A 19,072-nucleotide genomic window follows, 5' to 3' on the forward strand; every position below is an offset into this window, starting at 1 on the left:
AAACACCACATATCTTAATTGATGCACAAAAAGCATTTCACAAAATTCCACACTTTCATGACAAAGACTCAATAAACTAGGAACAGAAGGCTACTACCTCAAAATAATAAAAGCTGTATATGAAAAAGCCCACAGTGAATATTATACTCAATGATGAAAGACAGAATACTTTTCTTTAAGATCAGGAACAAGACAAAGATGCCTGCGTTTGCCACTCCTGTTCAACGTAGTACTGGAAGTACTAGGCAGAGAAATTAGGAAAAGTGGAGGGAAGGGAGAAGAGGTAATGGGAGAAGCAAGTGTGTGCACGTGTACACACACACACACACACACACACACACACACGAGTATTATTCAGCATTAAAAAGGAAGGAAATTCTCACATATGCTGTAACATGGATAAAACTTGAGGGCATATTCATGTTAAGTGAGTAAGCCAGTCACAAAAAGGCAAACACTGTACAATTCGACCTACATGAGGTACTTAAGAGTAGTCAAAATCATAGAGACAGAAAGCAGAATGGGTTGCAGGGGTTGAGGGTGTGGGGAATGGAGAGAGTTGGTGTTTAATAAGTAGAGTGTCAGTTTTGGAAGATAAAAATAATTCTGGATATTGATGGTTGTAATCTCTGTACAACATCATGAATACATTTAATATCACTGAACTATACACTTAAAAATAGTTGAGATACTAAATTTTATGTGTATTTTACCACAATAAAAAATGGAAAAAGAAATTCAATGGCTATATCATTTAAACAGAATTGATCTACCTACCCATAAAAAATTGTAGTGCAACATTGTCTACAAGAATGCTGTCCAGGGGGACTGTGCAAAGTTTCCCAAAGTTTGCTGCAAGTTTCACAGTATTTATTTCCTACAGGCAAAAGTGAATATAAGTTAATATTTTATCTAATCATTCATTGTTAAAGATGTTTACATAAATATAAGGAAAAAAATCAAGCTAAAAATGAAGTAAAGATGAAGTTCTTCCCTTCTCATGCATGTTGTTTCCCAATAGATATACATTCTGTGAATTTAAATTCCAAGTGTCGCTTAGCAAATTAAAAATATTAGCACATTAAAAATATTAGCATTCAACTCTTTCAATATAAAATAAATAGAAATCACTATATTTTCAATTATTCTCTCTCTATATATATTCCATATGAAAATGAACATTCCAGAGGCTAAAAGGGTGAAGGAAATGTTTAATATATGCAAGAATTTTAAAAACTCAACATTTTCATGTATAAAGTCTATTTATTACTAGGAAAACAAAATATGCCTAAAGAGTAATTTTGCTCCTAACTCAATAAAAATCTCTAATTATTACAGAAAATGTGTTTTTTTCCAGACTCTCTAAACAGTGAATTTCAGACATACTTTTCAAAGTCATAGAGCAAGGAAACAACCTACACATGAAAAAAAAAAAAGGAAAAGTTGGGTTCAAAATTTAAAGAGCATCTACGTATCAGGCATTGTGCTAGTTACATTACACATATTACTTCATTTAATCTGCACAGCAATACTGTTGGATCTGTATCACCAAGCCTACTTAACAGATAAGGAAAACGAAGATGAAAAAGGTTGCCTATTAAGTCGCAAAGCCGGTAAGTATGACTATGTGTTTTCAAATGCTGCTGCCCTTTCCATAACAGCCATAATGTTTCTATGAATTATTCATTTTCACTGGCTTCTCTATATTCCCAAATCCATATTTCAGAACCCTCTATTTAAAAAAGAAAAATAGGCAGGTTTACTGTAAATGAAGTAGGCTGCCATATTCAGAGGCAGATACTAAATTAAGCATAAGTGGTAAATAAAGGAAAATGAAGAGAATTAAAAAAGAAAAACAAATCCATCTCTATAATTTGTATTTTCCTTCATGTAAGTACTGAATAATAACAGCGAATTGACTTTCAAAGTCCGGTAGAGAGCAATCTAGAGCCAGCACATGATTTCTAATAAGTCTCCCTTCTTCAAATTGTATCACCTCTTTATCCTGCCCAGCAGCGGCTCCACAGATACAGGATGGGAAGGAAAATTCACTGAGGATAAAGGTTTCTAAGATTTCAAGATAAGTAACATAGCTATGTAACTGCAAATCCGTGGGGATTCTGAGTTTATTTACAAAGGAAAACATTGTATGATCTGAGCTCATTAAAAAATAAAAGCTTGTATTCAAAATGGAATTGACAGGCTTGCAAACAAAATATCTAAATTTTAAAAGGATTCAATATCAAAAAGTGCCTGGGAAAAAACACTGAGTAATGACACTGAAAGATCACTACCTCTGAGATCTAGATAAGGAAGTAAAGAAAAGCACAAGTGAAACTGTATCTTTCTTCTATGCTAATTTGCATGAGTATATAAACTAGTTTTAAAATATAGTTAACCAAAACAAAGGTACACACACACACACACACACACGTAACAAATATGGCCCTCAAGTAATGTTTCTTAAGTTATAATTCATCTAGAAAACTAAATTTAACGTGTTTTTTTGTTTGTTTTTTTGAGACGGAGTTTCGCTCTTGTTGCCCAGGCTGGAGTGCAATGGCATGATCTCGGCTCGCCGCAACCTCCACCTCCCAGGTTCAAGTGATTCTCCTGCCTCAGCCTCCCGAGTAGCTGGGATTACAGGCATGTGCCACCATGGTTTTTAAAAATAACTCTTCTATTCCTTAAGGAATTTAAATACACTGTAAAATTATAAGACCAGAGAGTCATAAATAAATTTTCAAAACAGAAAACCACAGCAAAAATGTGACCTCATTAAAAACCTAAGGGTATTAAGAAATGCTTTTTCCTGCTTTAAAGCCCCAAATCTCTGCTCTCCTTTAGGGCAAAACTTCTCTAAAGAGCAACTATCATTCCTGTTTCTAATTTACCTCTTCTCATTCTCTCATGGACGAACTCCAATTAAGATTTTCTCCACTACTCCACAAAAAAATGTTCTCATTAGATCACCAATAATCCGGAAGGTAGTAAGTCCACTGATCAATTCTCAGTCTTCATCTTTCTCCATGTTATCCTTTGATACACCTCATCTTTCCCTTTTATAAACACTTTTTGCATTTGGCTTCTGAGATATTGATAGGGACAGGGTGCACAAAATTCTAGGCAGAAAAGGGCAGTCCCTAGCGAAACACCACCCTCAAGCCAAAAAGCCTGAGACCGGAGCCCTAAGTGAAAACTTACATCCCTGTTTTCCTGCTCAAATGTTGCCTTTTCCTAAACCGCCCATGGCCGCACACCACCGCATTCTGTGCCTATAAAAACCCCAGACTCAGTTGATAGCCAGGACTACGGCTGGATATTGGAGAGAAGCGACTGGACTTCAAAGGGACAGCTTGATGGCATAACTTCAGAAAGAATCCAAATGGAGACAGTCGGACTTCAGGGGAAGATTACCTACCTGCCCCATTCCCCTTTTCAGCTCCCCTTCCCACTGAGAGCCACTTTCATCGGCCATAAAATCTCCAGTATTTACCATCTTTCAACTCATTGATGCAACTTCATATTTCCTGGATGCCGAATAAGAGCTCAGAAGCCACGAGTGCAGACACAAAAGGCTGTCACACTGGCCCTTTGCCCTCACCGGCGGAGGGCAGCTGCCTCATGCAAAAAGGCAAATGGTCCACTGAGCTGTTAACCCTTAAGCCATCCACAGACAGCAGAGCTAAGAGAGCACTGTCACACACCTTCTGGGGCTTTGGGAGTCACAGGCACCCCCAACTGGACAGCTGTAGGGCCTGAACAGGGTTTGCTCTTACCAGCACTAATGCATCTGGGCCAGTTCCTCCACCCACTCACTTGTGCACTCCCTGTTGTGAGGGGTGGAATACAGTGGGTCCGAGTGAGTGGAGTTTGATCTCGCCAGTACCGAAGTGGCAGGCTTGTTCCAGCACTCCTTCACTCAAGTTCTCACTCGTTTGCTTGCACGCCCCCCACCACAAGAAGTTGAGAATGGCAGGATGAGTAAACCAGGCACCCCTGCTGCAAGTCCTGCGAAGGGGTCAGGGAAATATCCTGCTTCAATATCACATGCTCAGGTTTTCCTCCAATCTCACTGGCTATTTACTCTGTTTCTTTGGCTAGACTCTTTACTTTGTCTTAAACTCTATTCACTGAAGTGTAGTAGGACCAAGTCACCAATGCATTCCTACTTACACACGCTCTTTTAGGTAACATCATCCAGTCTCTCATTAAACATCTGATAATTGTTGAGAATTTACAAAATTCGTCTCCATCACTAACTTTTCCTTAGAACTCAAGATTACCAAGTAGCATGTCTACTTGAATGTCAAACAGGGATATCAAATTAAAATACCCAAAACTCAATTCTCTTTTCCAAACCTCCTCCTCTCTCTGTGTTACCCAATTCAGTAAACAGCACCACTATTTATACAGTTGCTCAAACCAAAATACCCTGAAATTGTCCCTGAGTTATTTTTTTTTCCTTCTCACCCCATATTCACTCCATTAAGAAAATCCTACTAGCACTATATCCAGTCTCTAATCGCTTCTCACAACCTCCATAGACATCTCTTACCTAGTTTTAAATCAGGAGTTATCGCAAATAATCTTTCAGTTTCCATTCTTACCCATATCATCTCATACTTTGTGTCTATTCTTCACAAAGAATAAAGACAATAATTTTAACTTTTAGCTCGTAAGTCAGGTAATGTCACTTGCCAGGGCAAATCTCCAATTGACTTTCATCATAATTAGAATAAAACTCTTACTATGGCCAGTAAGACCATATATGACCATATAAGATCTAACCCCCCGGTTCTTCTATGACTTCATTCCTAGCACAATAGCTCATTCATTCCATACCAATCACAACGACCTCCTCCAATTCACCAAAGACATTCTTACCTTAGTGCTCCTGCATCTGCTCTCATGACTGCCTGTAAGATCGATACTTCAAAGGCAAGCAAAAATACAGCACAGGACTAACTGCCTCATGTTATTTAGATCTCACTACAATCAAGTGTCATCAAACCTCTCAGCACCTATCTAAACCAGTCCAAGACATTTTCTATACGCTACTTTGCTTTATTACTGTTTTTGCAGTAGATATCACCACCTGATATTATGCATCAGTTTGCTTATTGATTTATTTCCTGACTCTGCAACTAAAATGTAAACTCCATGAAAAGAGTTTGTCTACTTGGCTCTTCTAAAAAGCACCCAACTCACAAAACTGAATAAATGTAAATTTTGAAAACGATACCCAAGTAAGTGCATAAATAAATCAAGGAATAAAATAAAATCTTCAATTACTTTAACATTTTTCAGGCAGCACTTTAGTTAACCTTTTTGGCATGTTTTAACAAATATTTATATCACATTGTCGAAAAGAAAACTCTTTTTAAAGTCCTCTTGTAAAGTGCTGCACTGGGAAATGTCCTACTTTTTGTCCTTTACTGTGCATTTTAATCCCTATAAAGTATTTATAACTAAACATTAATTACATTAATTCAAAAGTACTTTACTTACTTTGCCTGACTGCAATCGCTGTATTCTTGAGTCACATACCTTCTTTACGAATAGTAAGCTATTTATTTGATTTTTGATAGTGTTGATATCTAAAAGCAAACAAATCATGAACTAGAAAGTGGTAATGTTATTTATTAAATACTTTAAACATGCACTTACTGTAATTTAACAAAATAACCAACAATACAGCAATTGTTTTATTCAATAAAAGAAACCATCTGAAATTATACAGTGAAATTATTTAATTAAAAGTAAACCATGCCAATTACCTCCACTCTAGGGATAATTACAATAATCACATTCTCACATTCTGAAAATAATCCTTTTACTCTAACTAAGCACATGTTAATCTAATAAGGAAGATTTAATTAAAGTGAAAACATTAATAGCAGAAAATGACATTTAGGTAAATTAACCAAAGTTTTGAAGATATAATAATCCTTCAAAAAATACTTTAAATTAAATACATTACTTACCATCACCAGCTGTATCTAGAGATCTAAGATACTGTAATTCTTCTGCTGCCTTATCTCTGACTGCTTCTAGCTCTCCAATATTGTCACTCAATTTAATAATGTTCATAAAGGCCTCATAGTTGCAGTTAGAATCACGGATCTGAAAACAAGTTTAAGAAAAATAGGTGAAAGAGGAACTCACTTATTAAAAGGAAAACTGAATCCTGAGTGCCTACTATGTGCTAGGACAATTTGCTGCATACTCAGTGCTTACAACAAAAAGAAAAAAGCTCTGTATTTGGGCACCTATATTTGGGCACCAATGGTTCTTAGACTGCAAATAAAATAAAGTAAGTATTATATAGCATGCTTGAAACTGCAGGAATAGGAATATGCTCACAATATTTGATGATAGCAAAGAAGCCATGATGACTGGAAATAAACCAAAGACAAGCTGAGCAGAAGATATGGTCAGCAGCAATGGATGGCAAATCTTCTGTTATAGTATAAAGGTTTTAGCTTTCACTCTGAAGCAAGTCAGAAGTTAAACTGGAAGGTTTAAACAGAAGAGTAACACTCTCTAACCTAAAATATAACACAATCACTGTGTTGCTGTATAAAAATAAAGGCAGAGCCAAAAACACAAAAAAAGACCAGTTAATAATACAAGTGAAAGATAATATAGTCAGGGAGCAGGGTGGTGACAGTGGTGGTGTGGTACAAAGTGTGTTATAAAGTGTTTTCTGGTAAAAAGTGTTTTATAAAGACAATGCCAAAAGAATTTGCTGATAAATCAGATATCGCCATGAAATGAAGAGAACATAGAACTACACTAACATCGTTGGCCTGACAACTGGAATAGTGGAGTTACCACTAAACAAGACGGAGAAAAAAATTAAGAGATGCAGCATTTGCCAGGGACAGTGGCGGGGAGGCAAAATATTATGAGGGTGCTTTTGGCAAAATTAAGTGTGAGATCTCATTAAATATAAAAATGGTCATTAGCATGCTTTTGAATATGATGGACAAGAGTTCAGAAAGGAGGACTACACAGAAATATGCATTTAAAAGTCATTGACATGGAGATGACACTTAAAACCATGAACATGGATGGAAATAATCAAGAGAATGAGGGTAGAGTGAAAAAAGAAGAGATCTAAGGAGAGATACTCAGAAGATTTACTTACACAGCAAAAAGACTGAGAAAAGCCAAAAACGTAGAAAAAAAAAAATCAACAAACTTTGGTGTTCTAACAAGCCAAGTAAAGAAGTGTTTTTAAAAAATGATGGCTGGGTGCAGTGCTTGTAATCGCAGCACTTTGGTAGGCCAAGGCGGGCGGATCACCTTAAGTCAGGAGTTCGAGATCAGCCCGGCCAACACGGTGAAACCCCGTCTCTACTAAAAATACAAAAATTAGCTGGGCATGGTAGTAGGTGCCTGTAATCCCAGCTACTTGGAAGGCTGAGGTGAGATAATCGCTTGGGCATAGGAGGCAGAGGTTGAAGTGAGCTGAGATCGTGCCACTGCACTCCACGTTGGGCACCAGAGTGAGATTCTGTCTCAGAAAAGAAAAGAAAAAAAGAGAGTGAAAAATGTAGACAGCCAACAGTCAACCCTCTTATAAAGTTTTGCTGTAAAAAAAATAAGCAGGAGAAAAGAGTACTGCCTAAAATGGAATGTAAGATCAGTGACTTGCTTTATCTCTTTTTTAAGATGAGAGAGATAATGACAAAGGTGTATGATAATAAGAATGATCATATAAAGAGTAAAAATGTGATGGTACAGAGAGAAAGTGTAAAATTGCCAAAGCAATAAAATGAAATTGTCTAGAAGAAGTTGGTTACAATGCACACATAAAGGACTTGCTTTACCTGGATACATGGGTATTTCATCCACGGTAACAGAAGAAAATATAAAATATACATGCATAGATACAAGTTATGAATGTATGTGATAACAGGATATTACAAAACATCTCTTTTGATTTCCTCAATTTTTTCAGTGGAGTACTATGGTCATGAGCTAAGAGAAAAGATGTGAAAAAAATATGCTAAATGAAAGTGAAGGAAGTATAAAAGAGTTGATCAGAAGAGTGGAGCAGATAACATAACAGGAAAAATTTAATGATTGCAAGGCAAGAAAGAATAAGGGCACAAATGAGATTCGTGCTCATGAATTTAAAATGAGACCAGTGTAGGTTTCTTTTTTTTCATCAGCCACATTCACCTGCTTAAAAATAGGAATGGAGAAGCAGTTATGTTGGATTTAACCAGTGTTGTAGTGTCAATAAGCAAATAAAGAGGTAAAGAAGTCAGGATGTTGTGGAGGGATTAATAACTATGACTGTAAATAAAATTTAAACTAAGCAAAGCAAGAAGAGTGGGCTGTGAAAAGGTAATAGACTTGAGATGTTATCTATTTTAAACAAAAAGCCAAATAACTGAATACTATAAAAGCACAAGACTAAAAGATGCATTACATAGAAGGGATCAATTATACAGTGGAAGCTGACTTCTGATTAAAAACAGAGGCAAGAGGAAAATAAAACAATTTTTAAAGTACTAAAAGAAAAAGTAGAGCAATTCTACATCAATGAAATATCCTTCAAACTTGGCAGTAAATGAAAATATTTTCAGAGAATAAAAAGGTCGGATAATTTGTCACAAGAAAATTGGCAATAGGCCGGGCACAGTGGCTCACGCCTGTAATCCCAACACTTTGGGAGGCTGAGGTGGGTGGATCATGAGGTCAGGAGTTCAGGACCAGGCTGGTCAAAATGGTGAAACCCCATCTCTACTAAAAATACAAAAATTAGGCAGGCATGCTGGCAGGCACCTGTAATCCCAGGTACTTGGGAGGCTGAGGCAGAGAACTGCTTGAACCCGGGAGGCAGAGATTACAGTGAGCCAAAATCATGCCACTGCACTCCAGCCTGGGCAACTGAGCAAGACTCCATCTCAAAAAAATAAAATAAAATAAAATAAAAGAAAGCAAATTAAAAAAAAGAAAGAAAGAAAATTGGCAATACACAGAATCCTAAAGAAAGTTCTTCAGAATGAAGAAAAATGACCACAAAACTAAAATTTGTACCTACAAAAAATAATGAAGAGTACTGAAAATACTAAGTAAATGTATGAGCGTAAACAATTTTTTTCTGTTCTTTATTTCTTTAAGAAAGGGTGTTTAATGCAACAATGAGCATGGCACTGTGGAGTAAATTATGAGTGTAGATGTAAAATATATAATGAAAAAGAACAAAGGATGGGGGCTAATTAAAATTATGCTATAGCAAGGTTCTTCATATTTCATATGAGGTGATAAAGTACTGCCCTCTAGGCATATGATGACAACTTAAAGAGGACACTAATTCCTAGAGCAACCACTAAAATAATAATGGTTGTAGTAACAAGAAATAGCTGGAAAGTCATTAAAATAATTAAACAGAATACAAGAATACCTTGTTTCAATTCCACTGTGCTTTACTATAATACTTCACACTGTGTTTTTTTAACAAACTGAAGTTTTCCAGCAACCCTGTGTCCAGAAACTCTTATCAGCATTTTTCCAACAACATGTGCCCACGTCATGGGCATAGTCACATTTTAATAATTTTCAGAATATTTCAGACCTTTTCATTATTACTGTATCTACTATGGTGATCAGTGATCTTTGATATTATTATTGCTTTGGTGCACTACAAACCATACTCATTTAAGATGACAAAATTAATTGATAAATTGTTTTGTATATTCTGACTGCGCCATAACTGACCATTCCTCTGTCTCTCTCCCTCTAGCAGGGCCTCTCTATTAACTGAGACACAACAACACTGAAGTTAGACCAATTAGTTACCCTACAATGAACTCTAAGTGTACAAGCAAAAGGAAAAGTCACATATCTTTCATTTTCAATCAAAAGCTAAAAATGACTAAGCTTAGCCAGGAAAATGTATCAAAAGCCAAGACAGACTGAAAGCTTGCTCTCTCACACTAAACAATTATCCAATATAAGAATACCCCCCCCCAAAAAAAAAGGTTCTTCAGGGAAATTAAAAGTGCTGCTCCAGAACAGATGAATGATAAACATGAAGAACACTTATGGGTGATATGGAGAAAGTATTAGTGGTAAAGGATAGAAAATCACACCAGACAACATTCCGTTTGTCCAAAGCCTATTCCAGAACAAGGCCCAGACTAGCTTCAATTCTATAAAGGCTGAAAGAGGTAAGGAAACTGCAGAAGAAGAGTTTGAAGCTAACAGAAATTGGAGGTTTGAAGAAAGAAGCTGTCTCCATAACATAGAAGTACAAGGTGAAGCAGTAAGTCCTGATGTAGAAGCTATATGGCAAGTCATCCAGATTTAGTCTAGATCATTGATAATGGTGGCTACACTAAACAGATTTTTCACTGTAGACAAAACAGCCTTATATGGAGAAAAGATGCCATCTACTACCTTTACAACTAGAGAGTAAAAGCCAATGTTTGGCTTCAAAGCCTCAAAAGACAGAATGAGTACCTTGTTAGAGGCTAGTAGTGACTCTAAGTTAAAGCCAATGCTCATTTACTATTCCAAAAATCCTAGGGTCCTCAGGAATTATGCTAAATCTACTCTACCTTTGCTCCAGAAATGGAACAAGAAAGCCTGAATAACAGCACGTCTGTTTACAACATGGTCTACTAAATATTTTAAGCATACTGTTGAGATGTACCACTTACAAAGAGATTCCTTTCAAAATATTACTGCTCACTGACAACACACCTGGTCTCCCCAGGGCTCTGATGAAGGATATCAATGTTGTTTTCATGCCTACTAAAACAATATCCATTCTGCAGCCCTAGGATGAAGGAGTAATTTCACCTCTCAAGTCTTACTATTTAGGAAATGCACTTTTTGTAAGGCTAAGGGTATTTGCCCTAGTGATTCCTCTGGTGGATCTGAACAAAGTAAACTGAAAACCTTCTAGAAATGACTCATTATTCTAGATGCCATTATGAATATTCATGATTCATGGGATGAGGTCAAATATCAACATTCACAGAAGATTGGCAGTTGATTCCAATCTTCACAGATGACTTTAAGGGGTTCAAGACTTCAATGAAGGAAGTCATCACAGATGTGGTAGAAATGGCAAGAGAAGTAGAATTAGAATTTGACCCTGAACGATATCAACAATGTAAACTGAAACAACAAAAGTCAAAATGTGGGAGGATTAAAGTTTAAAGTTCTTTACAATTTTCTTTGTTTCTTTCTTTGCAATCAAAGTTAAGTTGTCATCAGTTCAAAATAACTTGTTATAAATTTAAGGTATCTTTTGTAAGCCTCATGGTAGTGACAATCCAAAAACCTGTAATAGTTAAACTAAAAAGCAAGAAATTAAAACATACTACCAGAGAAAAATCACTTAACCACAAAAGAAGACAGTAAGAAGGAAGCAAAAAGTTACAACTAAAAAATAGTTACCTCCTTACCTATCAGTATTTATTTATTTTATCAGTATTTATTTATATTTCTATAAAGCTAAATGTAAGTGGACTAAATTCCCCAATTAAAAGACATAGAGCAGCTGAATGTAGGCCACGTATATGGCTCCCACTTGTAATCCCAGCACTTTGGGAGGTTGAGGTGGGAGGACTACTTGAGCCAGAAGTTTACGACTAGCTGGGCAACATAGTAAGATCCTGTCTCTACAAAAAAATTTAAAAAGTAGCCAGGCTGACGTTGCAATGAGCTGTGATCATGCCACCACACTTGAGCCTAGCTGACAGAGTGAGACTCTCTATCAAGAAAAAAATAAAGAAAGAAAAGAAAAAGGAAATTCACCTGAAGGAACTAGAAAAGCAATACCAAACCAAACCCCAAATTAAGATTTAGCACAAAAATAAATGAAATTGAGACTAAGAAAACAATACAAAAGATTGAGTTGAAAAGTGATATTTTAAAGGGAGAGACAAAATCAATAAATGTTTAGGCTAGACTAAGAAAAAAAGAGGCACCAAAAAAATACAATCAGAGATGAAAATGGATATACTACAATGATACAACAGAAATATAAAGGATCATCAGAGACCATTACAAATAATTATGCTCCAACAAACTGGAAAACCTAGAAGAAATGAATAAATTCCTGACACATAAAATTACCAGGAATAAACCATAAAGAAATAGAAAATCTGAACATTCCAGTAACGAGTAATAAGATTGAAGCAGTAATAGAAGTATCTCATCCAAGAAAAGCCCAAGACCTGATGGCTTCACAGCTGCTGAATTCTTCCAAATATTTTTAAATGAACTAATATTGATTCTATTCAATGTTTCCAAAAATTAAAGAGGAAGGCATACTTTGAAACTCATTCTACAAGCCCAGCATTACTCTAACACCAACACAAGGACACAACAAACAAAGAAAACTACAAGCTCATCCCTGATGAACAAAGATGTCAAGATAGATCCTCAACAAAATACTAGTAAACTGGCCAGGCATGGTGGCTCACACCTATAATCTCAGCACTTTGGGAGGCCGAGGTGGCGGATCACCTGAGGTCAGGAGTTCAAGACCAGCCTGGCCAACATGGTAAAATCTCATCTCTATTAAATATATAAAAATTAGGAAGGCACGATGGCAGGCACCTATAATCCCAGTTACTCGGGAGGCTGAGGCAGGGAGAATTGCTTGAACCTGGGTGGTGGAGGGTACAGTGAGCTGAGACGGCGCCACTGAACTACAGAGCAAGACTCCGTCTCAAAAAAAAAAAACTAGTAAATTTAATTCAACAACGCATTAAAAAGATTATTCACCATGATCAAGTGGGATTCATCACAGGAATGCAAGAACGGTTCAATATATGAAAATTGATAAGCATAATACATGATGTTAACAGAATTAAGCACAAAAAACATTATCATTTCAATAGATGTTGAAGGGGCATTCAGTAACATTCCACATGCCTTTACAATAAAATCTCCCAAAATATTAGGTATAGAAGGAAAATACCTCAACTCAATTAAACGCCATATATGACTAACTCACAGTTAACATCATACTGAGTGGAGAAAATCTAAAACCTTTTCCTTTAAGAACCAGGAGAAAAATGATGTCTACTCTTACACATTTTATTCAACCTAGTACTCAAAGTCCTAGACAGAGTAATTAGGCAAGAGAGAAATAAAGGGCATCCAAATTGGAAAGGAAAAAGTCAATCTGTCCTTGTCTGCAGACCACATAAACACCTATTTAGAAACACCTAAAGAAACCAAAAAATGTTGCATAATACAAAATCAACGTATAATACTCAGTATCATTTCCATATGTCAATAGTAAACAATCTGAAAAATAAATCAAGAAACAAATCACATAACAGCATCAAAAACATAAAATATTTATAAAAATTTATTTTAAAAATGTGAAAGATACATAAACTCTAAAAACTACAAAACAATGCTGAGAGAAATTACAGAGGCTTCCATAAATGGAGAGATGCCATGTTCCTAGATAAGACAAAATGTTAAAATATCCATTATTCCTAAATTCATCTATAGATTCAATGTAATCACAATTAAAATTCTAATACGTTTTTAATAAAAACTAAACCTTTGATAAATTTTATGTGGAAAATAATCAAAACAATCCTAGAGAAAAAGAACAACTGTAAAAGACTCATACTGTCCCATTTCAATATTACTATAAAGCTAAAGTAATCAGAAAGTATGATATTTGCATATGGGTACACAAAGAGAGTAACAGAAAAGAACACAGTCCAAAATCACAACCAAACATATTATAGCAAACTGATATTTTAGTAAGGTGCCAAGGAAATAACTTTTATGAAAAAGTCTTTTCAACAAATGGTGCTAGAATATCTAGATATCTGTATTTTAAAAATCAATCTAAACTGTTGTATTTCACACACATAAAAAATGGGAGATAAATCATAGAACAAAATATAAAAGTAAAAATTATAAAACTTAGCATAGGCAAATAACTTGGTAATCTTCAAATAAACAAGGATTTCCTGGAGAAGACCATAAAAATACTAGCTGTGGAACACGAATTGGGAAATTATGTTTCATCAAAATTTTTAAATTGTCATCAAAAGATATCACTGAACGAGAAAAAAAAAACAAGTCATAACTTGGGGAATAATATCTGCAATACATATACCTGATAAAGAACTTCTATGTAGAATACATGAAGCATTCTTACATTATCAATTTAAAAAAGATAAACAGAAGGAGAGAAAATGAGCACTTGGAAAAAAAGATCAAAACAGGCCAATAATCACAGGAAAAAATGCTCAGTATCATTAGTAATAAAGAAACTGCAAGTAACCACAACAAAATACCAATTCACATGTACTAGAGAAGTTGAAATTTAAGACTGACAATGCTAAATGTTAATCAGAATGTGGAAAGACCAGAACTATCAAATACCGCTACTGGAAAGGCAAAATTGTAACAAAACTCTGAAAGACAATTTGTTCATTTCCTTCTTTTTTCTACTGTGGTCAAAAACACAAAACATAGAATTTATCACCTTAAAACATTTTAAGTTAACAGTGGTATAAACTATCAGAACACTGTTTTTAACATTTCTCTGATCTTTTATCTTGAAAACTGAAATTCTAGTTCCACTGAACAACAAATCCTGTTTGTTCTCTCCTCCCAGATCCTGGCAACCAACATTTTACTAAGAGTTTGACTACTCAAAGAGGGATCATGCAGTATTTGTCTTTGTGTGATAAGCTTATTTCATTTAACACAGTATTCTCAAGGTTCATCTTGTTGTAGGATATACAGGATTTCCTTTTTTTGTAAGGCTGAATAATATTTTATTGTATGTGTATACCACATTCTCTTTACACATTCATCTGTTGATAGACACTTAAGGTAATTTCCACCTCTTGGCTACTGTGAATACTACAATCATGATTACACAAATATCTCTTTAAGATCCTGTTTTCAATTCTTTTGAATAGAGACCTAGACGTGGGATTGTTAGATCATACAGTAACAATTTTGAGAAGAACCTCCAAACTGTTTTCCAATTTACATTCCATAAATAGTGCACAAGAGCTGCAATTTTTCCACATCCTTGCCAACACCTGTTATTTTGTTTTTCTTCTTTTAATAGTGACCAAATGGTATAAGATAATTCATTTACTATTATGGCTTTGATTTGCATTTCCATAATGATTAGGGATGTTGTGCATCTTTTCCTATCACTCTTGGCCATCTGTATAACTTCCGTCGAGATATGTCATTACAATATTTTGCACATTTTTAAATACTTTTCTTTTTCCTGTTGTTGAGTAGTATGAGTTCTTTATATATGATGGATGTTAACTCCTAATCAGATATATGGCTTGCAAATATTTTCACCCATTCTATAGGGTACTTTTTCACTCTGGTGATTGCTCCTTTGCTGGGCAGCTTTTTAGTCTGATACACTCCCACTCACTATTTTTGTTATTTTTGTCTGAGCTTTTGGTATCATATCAAAGAAATTATAGTCAAATCTAAGAAGCTTTTCCCTTACATATGCTTCTAGGAATTTTGTCGTTTCAGGTCTTTAATCCATTTTGAGTTTTTACATGTAGGGCAAGGTTAAGGGAACACCTTCATCCTTTAGCATGTGGCTATCCTGTCTTCCCAATACCATTTGCTGAAGAGATTATTCTTTCCCATTTTGTAGCCTTGATACAAACCCATGCAGATTATTTGAGTACACATATGAGAACTTCTCGGTTCTCTACTCTGTTCCACTAAGTCTACATTTCTATCTTTATGCCAGCACCATACAGTTAATTACTGTAGCTTTGTAATAGGTTCTGAAATCAGGAAGGGTGAAGTGCAAAGAAACATCATTGGGATTTTGGTAAGAATTGCACTGAATCTGTAAATTGTTCTGGGGAGTATGGCTGTCTTTACAATATTAGGTCACTTCATGAACATAGTATGTGTTTCCATTTATTTGTGACTTTTCGTGTGTGTGTGTGCACGCGTGTGTGTGTGTGATGGGGTCTTGCTCTGTTGCCTAGGCTGGAATACAATGGCACAATCACAGCTCACTACAGCTTTGATCTCCTGGGCTCACATGATCTTCCCACTTCAGCCTCTGGAGTAGCTGGGACCACAAGTATGCACCACCACGCACAGATATTTTTATTCCTGATATTTTATTGCAAAGTACAATAGAGATTGCATTCCTGTTCATTAAGTAAAAATATGGCAAGGCAGGAGAATACCCCTTTCAACCCACCCCTGCTGAGAGGTGACAACGTGCTAGCAGCCTTCACTCGCTCTCAACACCTCCTCAGGCCACAGCGTCTACTCTGGCCAAACTTGAGCAGTCCTTCAGTCTGCCACCGCATTGTGGGAGTCCCTCTCTGGGCTGGCCGAGGCCAAAGCCGGCTCCCTCTGCTTGCGGGGAGGTATGGAGGGAGAGGCGCGGGCGGGAACTGGGGCGGCGCATGGTGCACGCAGCCGGAACCCACACTTGGAGCAGCTGGCGGGTGCTGCTGGCCCCAGGCAATGAGGGGCTTAGCAACTGGGCCAGCAGCTGCTGAGGGTGTGCTGGGTCTCCCAGCATTGTCGGCCCACCCGGAGCTGTGCTTGAATTCTCACCGGGCCTCAGCCACCTCCCGACTGAGCAGGGCTTGGCACCTGCAGCCCACCATGCCTGAGCCCCTGAGTCCACCCCCAACCCACCCCCCTCCCCATCCCCTGGGCTCCCGCACAGCCAGAGCCTCCCCAACAGCCACCGCTCCCTGCTCCAGGGCGCCTGGTCCCATCAACTGCACAAGGGCTGAGGAGTGCAGGCACACGGCGGGGGACCGACGGGAAGCTCTACCCGCAGCCCTGGCACAGGATTCACTAGGCAAAGACAGCTGGGCTCCTGAGTCGGGTTGAGACTTGGAGAACTTTTATGTCTAGCTAAAGGATTGTAAATACACCAATCAGTGCTCTGTGTCTAGCTCAAGGTTTGTAAACACACCAATCAGCACTCTGTGTCTAGCTCAAGGTTTGTAAATGCATCAATCAGTGATCTGTGTCTAGCTAATCTGGGGGGCACTTGGAGAACTTTTACGTTTAGCTAAAGGATTGTAAACACACCATCAGCACTCTGTGACCAACTAAAGGTTTATAAATGCACCAATCAGCACCCTGTCAAAACAGACCAATCAGTTCTCTGTAAAATGGGCCAATCAGCAGGATGTGGGTGGGGTCAGATAATGGAATAAAAGCAGGCTGCCCAAACCAGCTGGGGCAACCCACTTGGGTCCCCTTCCACGCTGGAAGCTTTGTTCTTTTGCTCTTTGCAATAAATCTTGCTGCTGCTCACTCTTTGGGTCCGCACTGCCTTTATGAGCTGTAACACTTACCGCAAAGGTCTGCAGCTTCACTCCTGAAGTCAGCGAGACCGCAAACCCACCGGAAGGAATGAACAACTCCAGATGCGCCACCTTTATGAGCTGTAACACTCACCGCAAAGGTCTGCAGCTTCACTCCTGAAGCCAGCAAGACCACAAACCCACAAGAAGGAAGAAACTCTGGACACATCTGCACATCTCAAGGAACAAACTCCAGACACACCATCTTTAAGAACCGTAACACTCACCATAAGAATCTGCAGCTTCATTCTTTAAGTCAGTGAGACCAAGAACCCACCAATTCCGGACACACTGCCAGGAATGTCAGGCAGCCATCAAGTGATGGGTTTGGCAGTTATCACACTGCCTCTTTAAAAATAATTTGCAGCCCACACCAGGGAAAGGCAATTTCCTGATGGTCCACAGTTGTCACACTAAAGTAATCACTGGTCACAGGTACCAGGAAGTGGCAATTTCCCAAACAGATAAAAACACTTGAAATTGGTAACTAGCTTCCAATAAAATATCAGGAAATAATCAAGTGAGCTCGAGGATGAGCATTAAGAGACAAAATGACAGAGTATGACCTTCGAATGCCCCCAGAAAAGTGAAGAAAGTCTCAGATGGGCATGTGTACAACTTCCTAAACACACTGCGTGTGCTTACTTCCCAAGTGTAAGGAGGGCACCGTGCACGCAGGGCAGCCCACCCAAAGGGAAAAATCATGGGAAGAGTGATGCAAGCCGCCAGAAGTGGACCAGTACATAAAATCATAGGATCAAGGTTAAACAGGGCACTTGACCTCCAAAGTGCCCACTTGGGTCTCTTCCAGTGTACTTTCTTTTATTTCCTGCTCTAAAGCTTTTTAATAAACTTCCACGCCTGCTCTGAAACCTACCTCAGTCTCTTTTACTGCCTTGCGCTTCTCAGTCAAATTCTTTCTTGAGGAGGCAAGAAGTGAGGTTTCTGCAGAACCATCAGTAATTCAGCTATTTGCTGCCTCCAACAGTTTGAAATATTTTTAGAATATAGGTTAAGGCTGCTCCAAAATGTTTTTACTATATACGTAATTACAGTTAATGCAATTAATACACGCTCAGGAACAGAAAACTGAACACTACAAAATAATATGTATAGAGAGAGGGGGGAATAAAAATAATTCCTAATCCCATGAGTGAGAGATAACCATAACATTCTGTTGAACATGCTTCCTTTTTTGGACCAGAATTAATAACATACATTATTATATCCTGATTAGTTATGTTTAGTATACAATATCCATTTTCTGTATTACTAAACAAATTTTATTACTATTTACCCTTAATTTTAACTTAAATGTTTATAAATTTTGTGTGTAAGTTTCTACTGCTTAAAAAAATACTACTTTATTACATAATCCATACTCATTGCAAGTGACATGAAATATTTAAGAAAAATTACTACCTTTCTATTAACATTTCAGTCTATATCCTATGAGAATTATAGTCATTGATAAATATATTTTTCTAAAGAATGGGATATTTATCTAACATATATGCTAATTTTAGTTATCTTTTTCACGCAAAAGATATGAACAATTTTTCAAGTTCATAAGGATATACTATCATCATTTTAAATGGTTACATAGTATTCAATTGCATCAATATGTTATTATGTATTAATTAATCCCCTATTTGGGACATTTAAGTTGTTTTCATTTCTTGCTACTATAACAAATGCTGCCATGAATGGTCTTAAAT

The 19,072-nt window shown here is 37.0% G+C and overlaps 1 protein-coding gene across 7 annotated transcripts in view; it reads right to left on the reverse strand.

The window, feature by feature from the left end:
• SNX13 (sorting nexin 13) overlaps positions 1-19,072 on the reverse strand; it is a 153,237-nt gene that overhangs the window by 60,344 nt on the left and 73,821 nt on the right. For all 7 annotated transcript variants that reach the window (XR_007724026.1, XM_050783102.1, XM_050783103.1 and 4 more), the window contains 3 exons: positions 5,988-6,126; positions 5,512-5,600; positions 778-877 (listed from right to left, as the gene is read on the reverse strand). Coding sequence is in view for 6 of the 7 variants with exons in the window: in XM_050783102.1 (XP_050639059.1) it covers positions 778-877; positions 5,512-5,600; positions 5,988-6,126 (328 nt within the window). In the remaining variant the exon portion in view is untranslated. The remainder of the gene's footprint in view (positions 1-777; positions 878-5,511; positions 5,601-5,987; positions 6,127-19,072) is intronic.

The sequence above is a fragment of the Macaca thibetana genome, chromosome 3 (assembly GCF_024542745.1).
Source record: "Macaca thibetana thibetana isolate TM-01 chromosome 3, ASM2454274v1, whole genome shotgun sequence".
Classification (NCBI taxonomy): domain Eukaryota; kingdom Metazoa; phylum Chordata; class Mammalia; order Primates; family Cercopithecidae; genus Macaca; species Macaca thibetana.